General features: G+C 44.5%; 1 protein-coding gene across 6 annotated transcripts in view; it reads right to left on the bottom strand.

The window, feature by feature from the left end:
• Nucleotides 1-18,712, bottom strand: part of LOC110495112 (myosin-10) — a 99,601-nt gene that overhangs the window by 65,452 nt on the left and 15,437 nt on the right. For all 6 annotated transcript variants that reach the window (XM_036949466.1, XM_036949464.1, XM_036949468.1 and 3 more), the window contains exon 3: nucleotides 7,873-8,029. In XM_036949466.1, the coding sequence (XP_036805361.1) occupies nucleotides 7,873-8,029 (157 nt within the window). The remainder of the gene's footprint in view (nucleotides 1-7,872; nucleotides 8,030-18,712) is intronic.

The following is an 18,712-nucleotide window of genomic DNA, read 5'->3' on the forward strand; positions in this document are numbered from 1 at the left end:
ACCAGGGCTCAGTCCAAGCCAAGGCCAAAACGAAGGGGAGAACGTGGACCTGGGTCTCCTGATCTGAAGCCATTGTATTCCTGAGTCAAGATGTTCTAATAAATTAAATTCAAGACAAAACATGAAAGGTGTTTCAAGGGGAGAAGCACATGTAGAATACTGAACACTTTGGACACCATGGAACGTTGAGAGATGACATTTCCCATCCCTTGTATCGTTCAATCGAGGACTGACCGAGGCTGAATTCCACGGGTGAGATCAAACGCATTCATCAAATGTTTTAACGTCATTCCTCTCTCTCTATCCTCGAACTGTCACTACAGAACCAAAATCCTTAAACAACAGAAAAGGGATGACTTGGCTATAGCTGCAGTCAGTCTCACCCTAACCCCGGACAGAAAAGGAAACGGTAATCAGCAGGTCTTGCCCTCTCACTGTCCTGTGTGGTTTCATTCCTCCCAGGCCCAGGGTCATAAGGAGTCCTCTTAGCCTCCTCCCACCTCTGTAGACAATGATTTATTCTTTATTCACCCAGAGGATATACAGCAGCCCAATGGCCACCCCTGCATTCCTTGCCATTGAACTGTAATGGCCAGCAGAGAGGTTTGGTCACTGCAAGAAACACTTAAAAGTTCAAGGGTAATGGATATTCTCTAGCTTCCTCAATGTGGTACAAAGTAGCATTGGTATAATGATGGTGAAGCATTGGCATAGTGATGGTGGAGCGTTGGCATAGTGATGGTGGAGCGTTGGCATAGTGATGGTGGAGCGTTGGCATAGTGATGGTGGAGTATTTGGCTCTACTGGCTCAATGCCAACTGTTTTAAAAACCCTAGAGGGAAAAGGCCATAGAAATGGATCATTGTCAGCATATTCCAGAACTTTATAGGTTTATGACATCAACCACGCTCGCATTATATCTCTAGGGAAAATGGCTATGTGCTGCAGTGTTGCCGGACCTGCCGTGGATCTCAGGGGAGGCTAAAGAAACAGCTAGATCTCTGCTCTGTCTGGAGGGCACGGTCGTTTAGGTGCTCAGACTGCAGAGTGTCTCCAGGGACATCCTTCCCATGTTTGGCAGCTGGAAACATCCGAGGAGTGCTGAATCTGCTGATATTCAGGGTAAAAATTCCCTGCAGGTTGAATGAGTTTAGGGCCAGAAAGACTTGGAAATTGGGGAGGAATGGGACAAATTTAATCTCAATTCCATAACATATGAGAAATGCAACAGAGCAGGCTAACTCAATCAAAGCTGCTCCAACTATTAGGCTAATAGAAATCCCATGGTACACACAACCTGTTCCAACTATTAGGCTAATAAAAATCCCATGGTACACACAACCTGTTCCAACTATTAGGATGATAAAAATCCCATGGTACACACAACCTGTTCCAACTATTAGGCTAATAAAAATCCCATGGTACACACAACCTGTTCCAACTATTAGGCTAATAAAAATCCCATGGTACACACAACCTGTTCCAACTATTAGGCTAATAAAAATCCCATGGTACACACAACCTGTTCCAACTATTAGGCTAATAAAAATCCCATGGTACACACAACCTGTTCCAACTATTAGGCTAATAAAAATCCCATGGTACCATGGTACAATCCCATGGCACACTATCTAGAACCTAAAAGGGTTCCTTGGCTTTCCCCATAGGAGAACCCTTTGAATAACCCTTGTTGGTTCCAGGTAGAACCCTTTTGGTTCCAACTAGAACAGCTTTGGGTTCCATGTAGAACCCTTTCCACAGACGATTCTACATGGAACCATAAATGGTTCTACATGGAACCAAAAAGGTTTCTCCTATGGGGACAGCCGAAGAACCCTTTTGGAAACCTTTTTTCTAAGAGTATAGAGGAAATGAGGGATTGAATTTGATTAAACACATTAATCAGTACCGTAATTCATCAAGTACTTTCAGCATCCATAACTGCATCTGGTCACTGTTCTTCTGAACCAGGTAAAAGCAAGAGAACACTCACCAAAACAACAGATTGTCATTTTCTTGTGTTACTTTTTGATATTTATTTTTTTACTTTAGATTATTTAGTAAATATTTACTCTATTTCTTGAACTGCATTGTTGGTTAAGGGCTTGTAAGTAAGCATGTGACAAATAAAATGTGATTTGATTCAGAAAATTAGATCAAGCCTGTGTTTTCTTGACTCTACTTGGAATTCCTTAAACAATGTAGCGGGTCTCTTTTTCAATAGAATAACAACCATCTCTGTGTGTACTCACGTGTGTTCTAGTACTCACAGGATGGACGAGGCGGGCTAGGCACAAAGCCTTGGATTCTTTTCAAAAGAACTTTGGCCATTACTATTACAGGTCTTATTGGTACCAGATGGGTCAAGGGATGCAGAGCGGGTCTCAAGAGTGTACACACTGGGCCTACATCGTAATAACACACCCACAATCCTTTTTGAGTCTAGACTGTACATTGCACATGAGGTCTCCATCCACGGAAATGTTCCTCCACACCATTTCCTTAACATTTCGTTATCTTTGAGACTATTATCAAAAGACATGAGTTACTGTCCTTTGCACATATTTTATTTGATTGATTCATTTAGTGACGGAGAGGGTTCCTATGAGACAAATGTAGGCTTATTTGCTCAAAGCTTATGAGGCCAATATAGATCTGCCTTGAGTGGACCTAATGGCCTTTCCAAATACAAGGGAGAGTCCTTACAGAGGCCATTCTTCTCTTCAATCTCACAAAGCCTTGCTGTTGGACAACTATGTTGTTGAGGGACAGTGTTGTCGTTGATGCGAGTTCAGTCCACTCTTGAAATCCCCATGCTGACATGGGCGTTTCTTCTCTCAACCAACACATGGTTGCATTCAAGAGAACATTAGCGCTTCGCATTTCTTAACGACACGTTCCAGAAATGTTCAAATTAGCCCCTTGTAACTGACTGGACGCCATCAGTCCAGAAAAATGAGGGAGATTATGGAAAGTATCTGGAGAAGTAATTAATGGCAGATGTGTGGGTCTAGTTGTGGTGGGGGGAGGCCTATTTACAAAACCGGGCTTTGTAACGTTACCCCTCATTTAACCCTCCATCTGGCAATTGGCTGGCATCTCAGAAATGCTGGGATAATGAATGGCCCCTGGAAAGGTTTAGACACCCTTAAGGGACTACAGATGAAAATGATCCAGCTGGCTAAATCTGGCACAGTTGCAGAAATGTTGACCAATGTGCATTGTTCATGTTGAGTATACATAAGCTGCTGAATCTGCTGATAAATGACATGAAGCAAATGCCTGTTCCTCGTGGCTAAATTTGAACTTCAATGTCCAAAGGGATGTGATACTATCATCACGATCACAGCATTTAGGGATGAAATCATGGCACTGAGATAATGCCGTGATGATATCCATGACACTATGCAGTGATCCAGCAACATTTTCATACAACCAGTACAGGGTACCAGCGCCTAAATCACTGAACTGAATCAGGTTATAGGCCTGCTCAGGGGCAGAGCAGCAGCTGGTATCTGCTAATCTCCAACCTACAAATGTCTTTTTGAGCCAAACCGCTGGTTGGCTGGTTAGCCATGATGACTATACTGGCGATGACTACCACTGTGACAAGCCTGCATAAAAGTTCATAGGGACTGCAGGTCCTGAGAGGTATCCTATCATTTCTACATTGGTTATTGGTAGAAACCGATGCCTCATTTAAATGGGTGAAATGAAGCGAAAACAAAGAAGTGATTTGGAATGGCACTTATTCCGAGTCCAAGTCTCCAGTCCCTGCCCCCCACCCCTACATCCATGCAGATGCTCAGGGTGTGAGAAAGCTGGAGGGTGTGAAGGGGGTGATGGGAAAAACTCACTGGGTCATGGGACAAGTAGGGCTCATAACAAAAGTATGATTGGGGAAGCACTATGTATTTGCATGCACATACAATGTCCAATAGTGGCATTACCACTACATTACCAGTACATCCAACCAGTGTCTTTGGAGAGATTCTTCACAGAGGACGCTACTTGAAGTGTCAATGCACACATTCTCCACACTGAGAGAGAACTTCCTCCTTGTCTAAACTGACACCAGGCAGGGCCTGGATGACGGGACTGCCCAACTCGTCACAACCAACCCCCACTGGACGGACAAGCCCTCGCCACAGAGACAAAAGGTCCCATTGTGCTGCGAAATGCAGGTCATCCCCTCTGCTCTCATTGGTCTGGTCCCAGTCACAGCTCCCAGCGTGTGGTGCCTCCCAGCTATATCAGGCAGAGGGAAAGAGAGACAACTCTCTCAGACATCTCTCTATGATGTCTGTTGTGACAGTAATGGGATGATGCTCCATGATGTGTATCCACACCAATAGCACAGCCCTATGTACATCCAGAGTCTGTACCTAGATAGTATTGCTGGGGAGCTGCCCCTCACTCCAAGATCCAGAAAAAGAGTTAACCTGTTTGGGATAGGGGGCAGCATTTTCACGTTTGGATGAAAAGCATGTCCAGAGTAAACTGCCTGCTACTCAGTCCCAGTTGCTAATATATGCATATTATTAGTAGTATCTGGATAGAAAACACTCTGAAGTTTCTAAAACTGTTTGAATGATGTCTGTGTATAACAGAACTCATATGGCAGGCGAAAACCTGAGAAAAATCCAACCAGGAAGTGGGAAATCTGAGGTTTGTAGTTTTTCAACTCTTGGCCTATCGAATATACAGTGTCTATGGGGTCAAATTGCACTTCCTAAGGCTTCCACTAGATGTCAACAGTCTTTAGAACTTTGTTTGATGCTTCTACTGTAAAGGAGGGGGGAATGAAGGGGATTGAGTCAGTGGTCTGCCACGAGCTGGTCACGCGCGTTCACGTGAGAGTTAGCTTGAGTTCCATTGCATTTCTGGAGACAAAGGAATTCTCCGGTTGGAACATTATTTAAGATTTATGTTAAAAACATCCTAAAGATTGATTCTATACTTCATTTGACATGTTTCTAAGAATTGTAATATAACTTTTTTGACTTTTCATCTGAACTAAGCGATCGCGCATTGAGCATTTGGATTACTTGGCTAAACGCTCAAACAAAAAGGAGGTATTTGGACATAAAGATGAACTTTATCGAAGAAATCAAACATTTATTGTGGAACTGGGATTCCTGGGAGTGCATTCTGATGAAGATCATCAAAGTTAAGTGAATATTTATAATGCTATTTCTGACTTCTGTTGACTCCAACATGGCGGATATCTGTATGGCTTGATTTGCTGTCTGAGCGCCGTACTCAGATTATTGCATGGTTTGCTTTTTCCGTAAAGTTTTTTTAAAATCTGACACAGCGGTTGCATTAAGAAGAAGTGTATCTCTAATTCTGTGCATAACACTTGTATCTTATATTAAAGTTTATGATGACTATTTCTGTAAATTGATGTAGCTCAAAATCACCGGATGTTTTGGAAGCAAAACATTACTGAACGTAACGCGCCAATGTAAACTGAGATTTTTGGATATAAATATGCACTTTATCGAACAAAACATACATGTATTGTGTAACATGAAGTCCTATGAGTGTCATCTGATGAAGATCATCAAAGGTTAGTGATTAATTTGATTTCTATTTCTGCTTTTTGTGACTCCTCTCTTTGGCTGGAAAATGGCTGTGGGTGTTTTTGTGACTAGGCTCTGACCTAACATAATCATATGTTGTGCTTTCGCTGTAAAGCCTTTTTGAAATCGGACACGACGGGTAGATTAACAAGAAGTTTCTTTCATTTGGTGTATTGCACTTGTTAATGTTTGAAAGTTACATATTTCTAAAAAAAATAATAATAATTTTGCGCGCTGCCTTTTCAGCGGAATGTTGTCGAGGGGTTCCGCTAGCGGAGGTCAAGAGGAGCGAAAGGGGGACTGGGAAGGATTGTTTGCTGCCTGGAATGATATGTTGGTTTAGTCAGGTGTCTGGGACAGGACAGATCAGCAGGTAGCTGCAGGTAGCCTAGTGGTTAGAGAGTTGGACTAGTCACTGAAAGGTTGCCAGATCAAATCCCTGAGCTGACAAGGTAAAAATCTGTCGTTCTGCCCCTGAACAAGGCAGTTAACCCACTGTTCCTAGGCTGTCATTGAAAATAAGAATTTCTTCTTGCCTGACTTGCCTAGCTAAATAAAGGTAAAAAAATAATGGGTGTCTGTGACAGATAATGTGGCTATTTCTACTTGGAGTATAAGATACAAAAGACATGAAATAAACCAAATGTCAACAGGCAAAAAAGGTGATCAATATATTCCAAGAAAGAAACAGAGCTGTTCAGAGAAAGCCAAGAACATTGGCAATTAGGGGGTAAAAAGATGGAGTATGTGGTTTGAAAGAAGCAATAGGTTACTGGCACCAGAATGATAGAGAAATGGGTGCTTTCTTTAAGCAACTCCTTGTAAATCAATTCTTCCCGTCACTATTTTTCCACTGATGTGAGGAATAGGAGGTTATGCAGGCTTCTCCTGCTGGGCAGAACCTATAGGCTAGTAGACGCTGCAGGGGATAAGTTCTCGCTCATCACGAACCCCTGGAAGATTTACGGTTGAGTAAAAACCAACCCAAATGGGATGAAGTCTATTAGCTGGATTTAACATCACATATAGGATTGTGAATCTACTTGAGTCACATAGATTCACCCTTCTTGTGTTATGGAATCAGATGCAATTCTAATAAAACTTTTGGTGTATGTTTTTCTTCACCCAAGACTTGCGGTGCGTCAACAGACTTTGACCATGCCAGAGACAAAGTCAAAGCCTCTGGCAATCTGAAGAGGTCTGAAGTGGATTCTCTCTGCAGTGACTAAAGGCTTTGGGTTCTCAAGCTGAGATTTAGACCCATTGGTGCTTATAGCCCATAGTGGTGCTGAGAAGTGCATAGTTATCGAGTTATAGAGTTATCAGCACTTCATGGGGAAAAAAGCAGTCATCCTTCACTTCCCCTTTCCACTGTGCTCCCCACATTCCAGACATTGCTGGCAAAATTAATTTCTCTCTGGAGGTGGAAATATGAACAGAAAAATAAGATCAGCTCCTTTGGACTGTTTCCACCGAGCCCTTTTTCCTCAATGTGTGCAATTTGATACCATAATGCTGGAGATGCTTGCATGAATATAGGGCAACTACTACAGTTGGCCAGTGCACTAAATCAAAATAATTGGGGTGACTTTAGTATGCAACAAACCATGGTTCAGCTGATGGTTTCAATTAAGCCTTCTAATGAAATGAATGGCCCTAAAGCTGTTGAAATTGAGTAGTAATCCCCTAGATCACAGGGCGACTGTAAAACAACTTTTATGAGCGTTGGCGATGGCGACATGTGGCTTGTTTTGGTTCGGTTACTTGAGAGCGAAAGCCTTGAGTAATGTAACAGTAGAGCTAACGGAGATGCCCTGCCAAAGGCAACAGGGGGAAAAGTAACATTTTGACAATTTACAGAATCCCCCCCCCTAAAAAAATCGACAAAACTAAAATGATGACACAATGGCCTGTTCATCCCCTAGCAACAGTTTAAATTGAAACACAACAGCAACATCTGGCCTTGGGGAACTGACAATGTACAATTAACATGACAAATGATCCAATCAGGCTCCAATTAACATCACAGACCTGGGAGATAACCTGCCACAGTGGAGACAAGGCTGTCCTAATATCAGTATGTACCGTTCCTACCGGTTGACTGCCTCTCAACAACAGCCTTAATCCCAAAACAACCGGTTAAGTTGGCTTTGACTTTCTGGTTCCAGTAGACTGAATCAGATCATTTATACAATTTCCCTGTGTAGCAAACATATGCGCATATTTTGTGCAGTGACATTGATGGTTGCAGTAAAGGGAGGGATAACCATAACCAATTGAGACTTACCTTGGAGCATGCATCTGTACGCGGACTCTGAGATGGCGTAGATGTGAGGGGGCATCTCGTGTCTCTTCTTCCCCCTGTACATCTCTATGATGTTCTCGGAGTAGATGGGGAGGTACTTGTAGGGGTTGATCACCACACAGAAGAGGCCAGAGTACGTCTGCAGGAGAAAGAAGATTAAGTCATTCAGTGTGAAAAACAGGGAATCTGAAGACACCATGATTTGATATCACCTTTTTTTGTAACATTTACGAATACACGTTTGCCAGGTAAAGAGAAACCATCTGAAACAATTGTGGACCAGTTGTCATGTAATGAGAAAGAGCTAACAAATCCCTTCAGTGCCCCACAGGGAATCACCACTATCACCATTTACTAATGATGATGAAGCAAATCAAATCAAAGTTTATTTGTCACGTGCTCCGAATACAACAGACCTTACAGTGAAATGCTTACTTACAGGCTCTAACCAATAGTGCAAAAAAGGTATTGGGTGAACAATAGGTAAGTAAAGAAATAAAACAACAGTAAAACGACAGGCTATATACAGTAGCGAGGCTATAAAAGTAGCGAGGCTACATACAGACACCAGATAGTCAGATTGATTGATTGAGGTAGTATGTACATGTAGATATGGTTAAAGTGACTATGCATTTACAGTGCCTTGCGAAAGTATTCGGCCCCCTTGAACTTTGCGACCTTTTGCCACATTTCAGGCTTCAAACATAAAGATATAAAACTGTATTTTTTTGTGAAGAATCAACAACAAGTGGGACACAATCATGAAGTGGAACGACATTTATTGAAATATTTCAAACTTTTTTAACAAATCAAAAACTTAAAAATTGGGCGTGCAAAATTATTCAGCCCCTTTACTTTCAGTGCAGCAAACTATCTCCAGAAGTTCAGTGAGGATCTCTGAATGATCCAATGTTGACCTAAATGACTAATGATGATAAATACAATCCACCTGTGTGTAATCAAGTCTCCGTATAAATGCACCTGCACTTTGATAGTCTCAGAGGTCCGTTAAAAGCGCAGAGAGCATCATGAAGAACAAGGAACACACCAGGCAGGTTCGAGATACTGTTGTGAAGAAGTTTACAGCCGGATTTGGATACAAAAACATTTCCCAAGCTTTAAACATCCCAAGGAGCACTGTGCAAGCGATAATATTGAAATGGAAGGAGTATCAGACCACTGCAAATCTACCAAGACCTGGCCGTCCCTCTAAACGTTCAGCTCATACAAGGAGAAGACTGATCAGAGATGCAGCCAAGAGGCCCATGATCACTCTGGATGAACTGCAGAGATCTACCGCTGAGGTGGGAGACTCTGTCCATAGGACAACAATCAGTCGTATATTGCACAAATCTGGCCTTTATGGAAGAGTGGCAAGAAGAAAGACATTTCTTAAAGATATCCATCAAAAGTGGCGTTTAAAGTTTGCCACAAGCCACCTGGGAGACACACCAAACATGTGGAAGAAGGTGCTCTGGTCAGATGAAACCAAAATTGAACTTTTTGGCAACAATGCAAAACGTTATGTTTGGCGTAAAAGCAACACAGCTGAACACACCATCCCCACTGTCAAACATGGTGGTGGCAGCATCAGGGTTTGGGCCTGCTTTTCTTCAGCAGGGACAGGGAAGATGGTTAAAATTGATGGGAAGATGGATGGAGCCAAATACAGGACCATTCTGGAAGAAATGAGACTTGAGACTGGGAGATTTGTCTTCCAACAAGACAATGATCCAAAACATAAAGCAAAATCTACAATGGAATGGTTCAAAAATAAACATATCCAGGTGTTAGAATGGCCAAGTCAAAGTCCAGACCTGAATCCAATCGAGAATCTGTGGAAAGAACTGAAAACTGCTGTTCACAAATGCTCTCCATCCAACCTCACTGAGCTCGAGCTGTTTTGCAAGGAGGAATGGGAAAAAATGTCAGTCTCTCGATGTGCAAAACTGATAGAGACATACCCCAAGCGACTTACAGCTGTAATCGCAGCAAAAGGTGACGCTACAAAGTATTAACTTAAGGGGGCTGAATAATTTTGCACGCCCAATTTTTCAGTTTTTGATTTGTTAAAAAAGATTGAAATATCCAATAAATGTCGTTCCACTTCATGATTGTCTCCCACTTGTTATTGATTCTTCACAAAAAAATACAGTTTTATATCTTCATGTTTGAAGCCTGAAATGTGGCAAAAGGTTGCAAAGTTCAAGGGGGCCGAATACTTTCGCAAGGCACTGTACAGTGGGGAGAACAAGTATTTGATACACTACCGATTTTGCAGGTTTTCCTACTTACAAAGCATGTAGAGGTCTGTAATTTTTATCATAGGTACACTTCAACTGTGAGAATCTAAAACAAAAATCCAGAAAATCACATTGTATGATTTTTAAGTAATTCATTTGAATTTGATTGCATGACATAAGTATTTGATACATCAGAAAAGCAGAACTTAATATTTGGTACAGAAACCTTTGTTTGCAATTACAGAGATCATATGTTTCCTGTAGTTCTTGACCAGGTTTGCACACACTGCAGCAGGGATTTTGGCCCACTCCTCCATGCAGACCTTCTCCAGATCCTTCAGGTTTCGGGGCTATCGCTGGGCAATACGGACTTTCAGCTCCCTTCAAAGATTTTCTATTGGGTTCAGGTCTGGAGACTGGCTAGGCCACTCCAGGACCTTGAGAATCTTCTTACGGAGCCACTCCTTAGTTGCCCTGGCTGTGTGTTTCGGGTCATTGTTATGCTGGAAGACCCAGCCACGACCCATCTTCAATGCTCTTACTGAGGGAAGGAGGTTGTTGGCCAAGATCTCGAGATACATGGCCCCATCCATCCTCCCCTCAGTACGGTGCAGTCGTCCTGTCCCCTTTGCAGAAAAGCATCCCCAAAGAATGATGTTTCTACCTCCGTTGTTCACGGTTGGGATGGTGTTCTTGGGGTTGTACTCATCCTTCTTCCTCCAAACACGGCGAGTGGAGTTTAGACCAAAAAGCCCTATTTCTGTCTCATCAGACCACATGACATTCTCCCATTTCTCCTCTGGATCATCCAGATGGTCATCGGCAAACTTCAGACGGGCCTGGACATGCGCTGGCTTGAGCAGGGGGACCTTGCGTGCGCTGCAGGATTTTAATCCATGACGGCGTAGTGTGTTACTAATGGTTTTCTTTGTGGTCCCAGCTCTCTTCAGGTCATTGACCAGGTCCTGCCGTGTAGTTCTGGGCTGATCCCTCACCTTCCTCATGATCATTGATGCCCCACGAGGTGAGATCTTGCATGGAGCCCCAGACCGAGGGTGATTGACCGTCATCTTGACCTTCTTCCATTTTCTAATAATTGCGCCCACAGTTGTTTCCTTCTCACCAAGCTGCTTGCCTATTGTCCTGTAGCTCATCCCAGCCTTGTGCAGGTCTACCATTTTACCCCTGATGTCCTTACATAGCTCTCTGGTCTTGGCCATTGTGGAGTCTGTTTGATTGAGTGTGTGGACAGGTGTCTTTTATACAGGTAACGAGTTCAAACAGGTGCAGTTAATACAGGTAATGAGTGGAGAACAGGAGGCCTTCTTAAAGAAAAACTAACAGGTCTGCGAGAGACGGAATTCTTACTGGTTGGTAGGTGATCAAATACTTATGTCATGCAGTAAAATGCAAAATAATTACTTAAAAATCATACAATGTGATTTTCTGGATTTTTGTTTTAGATTCCGTCTCTCACAGTTGAAGTGTACCTATGATGAAAATTACAGACCTCTACATGCTCAGTAGTACAGAGAACAGTCTATGACTGGGGTGGCTGGGGTCTTTGACAATTTTTAGGCCCTTCCTCTGACACCGCCTGGTGTAGAGGTCCTGGATGGCAGGCAGCTTAGCCCCAGTGACGTACTGGGCCGCACGCACTGCCCTCTGTAGTGCCCAGCGGTCAGAGGCCGAGCAATTGCCATACCAGGCAGTGATGCAACCAGGATGCTCTCGATGTTTTAGCTGTAGAACCTTTTGCGGATCTCAGAAAGCATGCCAAATCTTTTTAGTTTCCTGAGGAGGAATAGGCTTTGTCGTGCCCTCTTCACGACTGTCTTGATGTGTTTCGACCATTCTAGTTTGTTGTTGATGTTTACACCAAGGAACTTGAAGCTCTCAACCTGGTCCACTACAGCTCCTTCGATGAGAATGGGGGTGTGCTCGGCCCTCCTTTTCTTGTAGTCCACAATCATCTCCTTAGACTTGGTTACGTTGAGGGATAGGTTGTTATTCTGGCACCACTCGGCCAGGTCTCTTTTGACCTCCTCCCTATAGGCTGTCTCGTCGTTGTCGGTGATCAGGCCTACCACTGTTGTGTCGTCTGCAAACTTAATGATGGTGTTGGAGTCGTGCCTGGGCATGCAGTCATGGGTGAACAGGGAGTTCAGGAGGGGACCTAGCAAGCACCCCTGGGGAGCTCCAGTGTTGAGGATCAGCGTGGCAGATGTGTTGCTACCTACCCTCACCACCTGGGGGCGGTCCATTAGGAAGTCCAGGATCCAGTTGCAGAGGGAGGTGTTTAGTCCCAGGATCCTTAGCTTAGTGATGAGCTTTGAGGGTACTACGCTGAGCCGTAGTCAATGAATAGCAGTCTCACATAAGTGTTCCTTTTATCCAGGAGGGAAAGGGCAGTGTGGAGTGCAATAGAGATTGCATCATCTGTGGATCTGTTTGGGCGGAATGCAAATTGGAGTGGGTCTAGGGATTCTGGGATAATGGTGTTGATGTGAGCCATTACCAACCTTTCAGAGCACTTCATGGCTATGGACATGAGTGCTACGGGTCTGTAGTCATATAGGCAGGTTGCCTTTGTGTTCTTGGGCACAGGGACTATGGTGGTCTGCTTGAAATATGTTGGTATTACAGACTCAATCAGGGACATGTTGAAAATGTCAGTGAAGACTCCTGCCAGTTGGTCAGCACATGCCCGGAGCACACGTCCTGGTAATCCGTCTGGCGCCGCAGCCTTGTGTATGTTGATCTGTTTAAAGGTCCTACTCACGTCGGCTACGGAGAGCGTGATCACACAGTCGTCCGGAACAGCTGATGCTCTCATGCATGCTTTGGTTTTGCTTGCCTCGAAGCGAGCATAGAAGTGGTTTAGCTAGTCTGGTAGCTCGCAGCTGTGCTTCCCTTTGTAGTCTGTAATAGTTTGCAAGCCCTGCCACATAAGACGAGCGTCGGAGCCGGTGTAGTATGATTCAATCTTAGCCCTGTATTGACGCTTTGCCTGTTTGATGGTTTGTCGCAGGGCATGGCAGGATTTCTTGTAAACTTCCGGGTTAGAGTCCCGCAGCTTGAAAGCGGCAGCTCTACCCTTTAGCTCAGTGCGAATGTTGCCTGTAATCCATGGCTTCTGTTTGGGGTATGTACGTACGTTCAGTCACTGTGGGGACGAAAAGGAGTGTGAACTGCTTAGTGGACAGTGACTAAGCACAAACAGAATAATATCCTGACCTTGGCTTGTATGGTGGTGGAAGGACAATGAAGATGTGAAAGGATGCATACAGGTGGCATAGAGGGAATGAGAGAACGAAGATCATTGCTGGTCCGTATCAAAGTAGCCTAATGATAAGGTTGACCTTCAGTTTGCTGCTACAGGCACTGAGAATAAAGCATTACCATCATAATGATTAGGCATCATAAAAGGACTGGTTGCCTCTGGTTCAGAGCCACCGCGCACACTGGCCGAGATTTATTTTCCATTATCTCTCACTCTCCCCCTGACCTCCAAAAACTGATCATACAGAAACAGTCTCTGTGATATAGATGCTGCTAGGAGGATGGCTGCCAAAGTGCTGCACCATTTGAGATTCCTCCCACATGGCACTCACAGCTTTCTCCTCCTCCGCCACCAGCTCATTGCATCCGGCTGAGAGGACGGCTCTTTATTCAGTGCAGTCCAACACACTCAAGCCAGGGAATGAGTTACGCTGTGTGTGATGCATTGTAATAACCCGAAACAGAGAGCAACAAATCTGATCTCTTTAACACTAATGCAGACCTCTAAATGGGGGTCGTTGCAGTTGCGTACAAAACTGCCATATCATCCCTGCAGTGTCAGACTGGGGGAGGGCAGGCCAGGAGAGGGTTAATCCCTGTCTACAGTCTGCCGGCCAGGATATTCCATTAACCAAGTAAGAGGGGGGACGGGTGATTATGCAGAAGGGTCCATTTCCCATTCTGCCGTTCTCTCTGTATCCATGCACCCTTTCTCTCCATCTCTCAGTCCCTCTCTCTCGGTCAGTCCAAGCTTGGCTGGGCGGCAGAGACACATTCATGTCATGTAACTATGTTGTCTATCGTGTTGGGGCAGGGGAGGCAAAAGACAGGGGGCTGCAGAGGGGCCAAAGGTCGGCTAACCAAGTTGCTGAGCTGGAACAATGGCGGTGTGGCTGCGGCATACTGGTGGGGGGTGGGGGTAGCGGCAGGGTCCTAGTTGAAAGACTCTTGCGGAGCAAAGCTCACCGCCACAGCTGTCGCCTGCCTGCAGCGGGAAATGCGATTGAGTCACACACACTCCTTATCCTCTGGGAGAGAAAACAAAGTTGTCCGCTCACACACCAGCTAGCTGCTACACCTCTTATCTCAGTCTTTGGACCACAGGGGACTTTTACTGTACTCTATTTGATTGCAGCATGACTGGGGTTTGTGGCATTGTGTTATGTGGTATAAAAATAATGCCAATATATTGAAGGTCATGATGAATGGAAATGAGACAATCACCATCACCATTGTAGAATGGACACGTGGTGCAGTAATTTTGGGTGATATATATCATGGTGCGCATTAGGGGAGGGGTGAGTGGGTCACCAGATGGCCAGTCTTTCATATGTACACAGACAGATCCCTCGGAAGGGCAGAGATATGCTCTAGCCTGGTAATGGTCCAGCCACAGCAACAACAAGCTCGGGAGGAAGCAGAGATTTGTTGTTCAAATCAAAATCAAATCAAACTTTATTGGTTGCGTACACAATTTAGCAGGCGTTATAGCGGTGCAGCGAAACGCTTATGTTACTAGCTCCTAACAATGCAATTAAAATGTCAAGAAAGATACACCACAAAAGGAAGAAATCAAGAACAGCGGGACGAATGTTCATGAGTCACATTGGGGGACTAGGTCGCTTTTTGGGGAGAAAAATTATGGATGCAGGGGTCACTAGCAAGGGGTATGTAGCTACACAGGGGTAACTAACATTCTAGTGCAATTCATCTTGGTGCACTGCTCGATGAGTATGTATGGAGTTATGGAAGAGATTCCTGCGGAATCCACCGATCCCCACATAGTTGCAAGCCTCACCTTTAGCTGGCAGCAGAGTAGGGCCAGCGGACACACCACACCACGTGTCGCCCCTTCCCCTTGCCCGCCACAGTGGGTGCAGCGCCAGGCAAACGGATCAGCACTCCGGCTGGCGCAGCCCAGACCCAGAGGCAGCAGTGGGGTCAGGGAGAGATTGGACTCGGCTGCCCAGCCTGGATGGCACCCCCTGGGGAGTACTTGGTGGATTAGTGGGGCTCTGGGTCTGCAGGCGGGGGTGAGACGTGTAGGAGGTATATGAAGGGAAGGAGGCCTTGGCGAAGAACCTGTCCCTCTCTCTCAATACAGTAGAGATCGGGGTGAGACGCCGGCCAAGAAAATATATATCTCACACAGCACGATGCCTTAGGTGGAGGGAGGCGTGTGCCAAGAACCTGTCTCTCAGTACAACAAAGTAGTGTACCCAGATAGCCAGGCTGTGGTTAACAAAGGAGAACTCTGACACAGTTGACTAGGTTCCCAGTTCTCCGGAAATGTCCAAGTGGTCCCCCGTGCCAAGCCCAAGCTGAGCGTAGCTGAGCAACGGCAAGAGTTGAGGGCCTCTCCATGGAGAGAGTGGATGTTTTCATTCTCATTCTCAACATTGTTCCATCTGCGAAGCTTAGCTCAGTGCCACTCCGTTTTAATTGTCATAGCATATTGAAAAGAGGTGATGATTATGGAGAATAGAATTTTCAAAGGGTTTATAGAGAGAATGGTCTAATATTGTTCACTATGAGCAGTGCTTCATTTCCAGTGGTCCAATAGCATTGGGGTCTGAGCGTGGGAGGAGACCAACGGCGCACTAGTGCAGAGCAAGCCGTTTTGCTCCATCTACACAGTGTGAATGTTTGTGTGCTGTGTTTGCATACTGATCTCTGCCTCATACTCATCCCAGCGGTCCTGTGACCAGGCTGCGAGTCTGAGGCATCAGGCAGGAAAGGAGTGGTTTGGGTCCCGTCTGTCTGCTTATGGGGACTTAAAGAAAATATTCTCTTGATATTGTTTATGGGAAAAACATAACTGACGCACTGGTTTCAATTGAGAACAGAGACCCATGCTCCAGTGAAATCCAGGCTTAGGGGAGACTGAAGAGGGGATGTCTGCAGATGAAGGTAACCAAACATCAACTCAAAGCTCCAGGCCTTGGGCCGTCTTCCCAGTCTGCACTGTTTCAGTACAAAGGATACAGCAGATACTGTTACTTAAAAGGTTACAGAAACACATGCATTTAATAACACATCACACATTCAGCCCAAAAGCTAGCCCTTTCCTGGGGGCATTGAGGTTGGCCGCAGACCACAAGGGGAAACGAGAATGCTATGCAGCTGACCAAAAACGAGTGCTGAGCAATTAGTGCTATCTGAGGTCGGTTCGATTAAAAAAAAATATTTCACTGTTTCGATTTCGATTATTAAAACATTAAATGCACTATGCATTATGTGGGTTAAATGCTGTAACAACACATAATAAAACAATAAATAAAAGTCCCATGATGGTAGTGACTGTCCATTACTGCTTATCACCTATTAACCTTCATTCACATTACTTTACTCAAATATCTCACTTGTTGTGTGTTTTATTTGATGACTATTGTTTAATTCCAAGTCATTATCTCATCTCTATAGAGCTGATGCCTATACTGTCTTGACAAAATCACTATTTTGTAGATCTTCAAAGTAAATAAGGCATGACTGCTGAATACCAATTATCAATCATTTAGATTATGCACTTTCAGGTAGAGACACCTTGAGGAGCAACAGCTGCTCTCTATATCCTCTCACAATCACGCATTATTTTATCTCTTCTGCAGCCGGCGTAAAAGAAACACAGACCGGACAAGTAGATGCGCAATGGATTATGGCCATTGTAGTTAATTACCGCATCTTACTAAACTATGTGGAATATTGGCCCTGTTGGAAACTCCCTACTACATTGCACAGTTCAGGCTGTATCTGATTAATTTCTAGAGAAACTGTGCAACATGCGCATTGAGCTCACAGGGGGGAAAAAATGTTTATTGCTCAGTACTACCAAAAACAGACATCTGGAGGCAAGTGTCCTTCCTTACCACCTCAACAGCCTCTGTTCAATACGCACCTGGAGCACATCAGAGTTGTTGAGGATTGAGTCAGTGGCAGTTTCAAAGTGGGACTGTTCCCTATGAAATGTCCCTGGCCTCTACTGTATTGGATTGCAGGGAGGGGATCTTAACGTGGTCGGCACCAGTCATGCCTATTAACTATCTTTGGCTCTGAGTCCTACAGTTCTCAGCCTATAACATTCTCATTAGCATAGGGTAGTCAGGGGTCAAGAACCTGTGGCACCAGGAGAGTTCAGGATCGGCAGAGCTCCCTGTATACCTCGGTGTTGTTCTTTTATGACCGGAGTGCATATGAAACCTATTTTACAAGAAAGAAACTGCAATGTACAGCCTCGCAAAAACAAACCAATATCTTCAGCACCACCAGAGGGACAGAGGAGACCTGTGACCTGAGAGTCATTAAAGTCACAGGATCATACATCAACCAAAACACACAGTACTGTGCAAAAGTTTTAGGCAGGTGTGGAAAAAAAATGTAACGTAAGAATGCTTTCAAAAATAGACATGTTAATAGTTTATAATTATCAATTAACAAAATGCAAAGTGAATGAACAGAAGAAAAATCTACATCAAATCAATATTTGGTGTGACCAAGCTTTGCCTTCAAAACAGCATCAAGTCTTCTAGGTACACTTCTAAGTACACACAGTTTTTGAAGAAACTCAGCAGGTAGGTTGGCCCAAACATCTTGGAGAACTAACCACAGTTCATCTGTGGATTTAGGCAGCCTCAGGTACTTCTCTCTCTTCATGTAATCCCAGACAGACTTGATGATGTTGAGATCAGGGCTCTGTGGGGGCCGTACCATCCCTTCCAGGACTCCTTTTCTTCTTTACGCTGAAGATAGTTCTTAATGAATATCGCTGTATGTTTGGGGTCGTTGTCACGCTGCAGAATACATTTGGGACCAATCAGATGACTCCCAGATGATATCTGCCTTTACTTATCAGCATTGAGGAGACCATTCATTCTGACCAAATCCCCAACTCCATTTGCAGAAATGCAGCCCCAAACATGCAAGGAACCTCCACCATGCTTCACTGTTGCCTGCAGACACTCATTCATGTACTGCTCTCCAGTCCTTCGGCGAACAAACTACCTTCTGCTAGACAAATATTTCACATTTTGACTCTTCAGTCCAGAGCACCTGCTGCCATTTTTATGCACCCAGTTCCTGTGTTTTCATGCATAGTTGAGTCGCTGTGCCTTGTTTCGGAGGTATGGCTTTTTGGGCGCAAATTGTCCATGAAGGCGACTTCTGACCAGACTTCTCCAGACAGTAGATGGGTGTACCAGGGTCCCACTGTTTTCTGCCAATTCTGAGCTGATGGCACTGCTGGACATCTTCTGTTTGCTAAGGGAAGTAAGCATGATGTTTCTTCCATTTGCTGCAGTAAG

Source organism: Oncorhynchus mykiss, chromosome 17, assembly GCF_013265735.2.
Source record: "Oncorhynchus mykiss isolate Arlee chromosome 17, USDA_OmykA_1.1, whole genome shotgun sequence".
Taxonomy (NCBI): domain Eukaryota; kingdom Metazoa; phylum Chordata; class Actinopteri; order Salmoniformes; family Salmonidae; genus Oncorhynchus; species Oncorhynchus mykiss.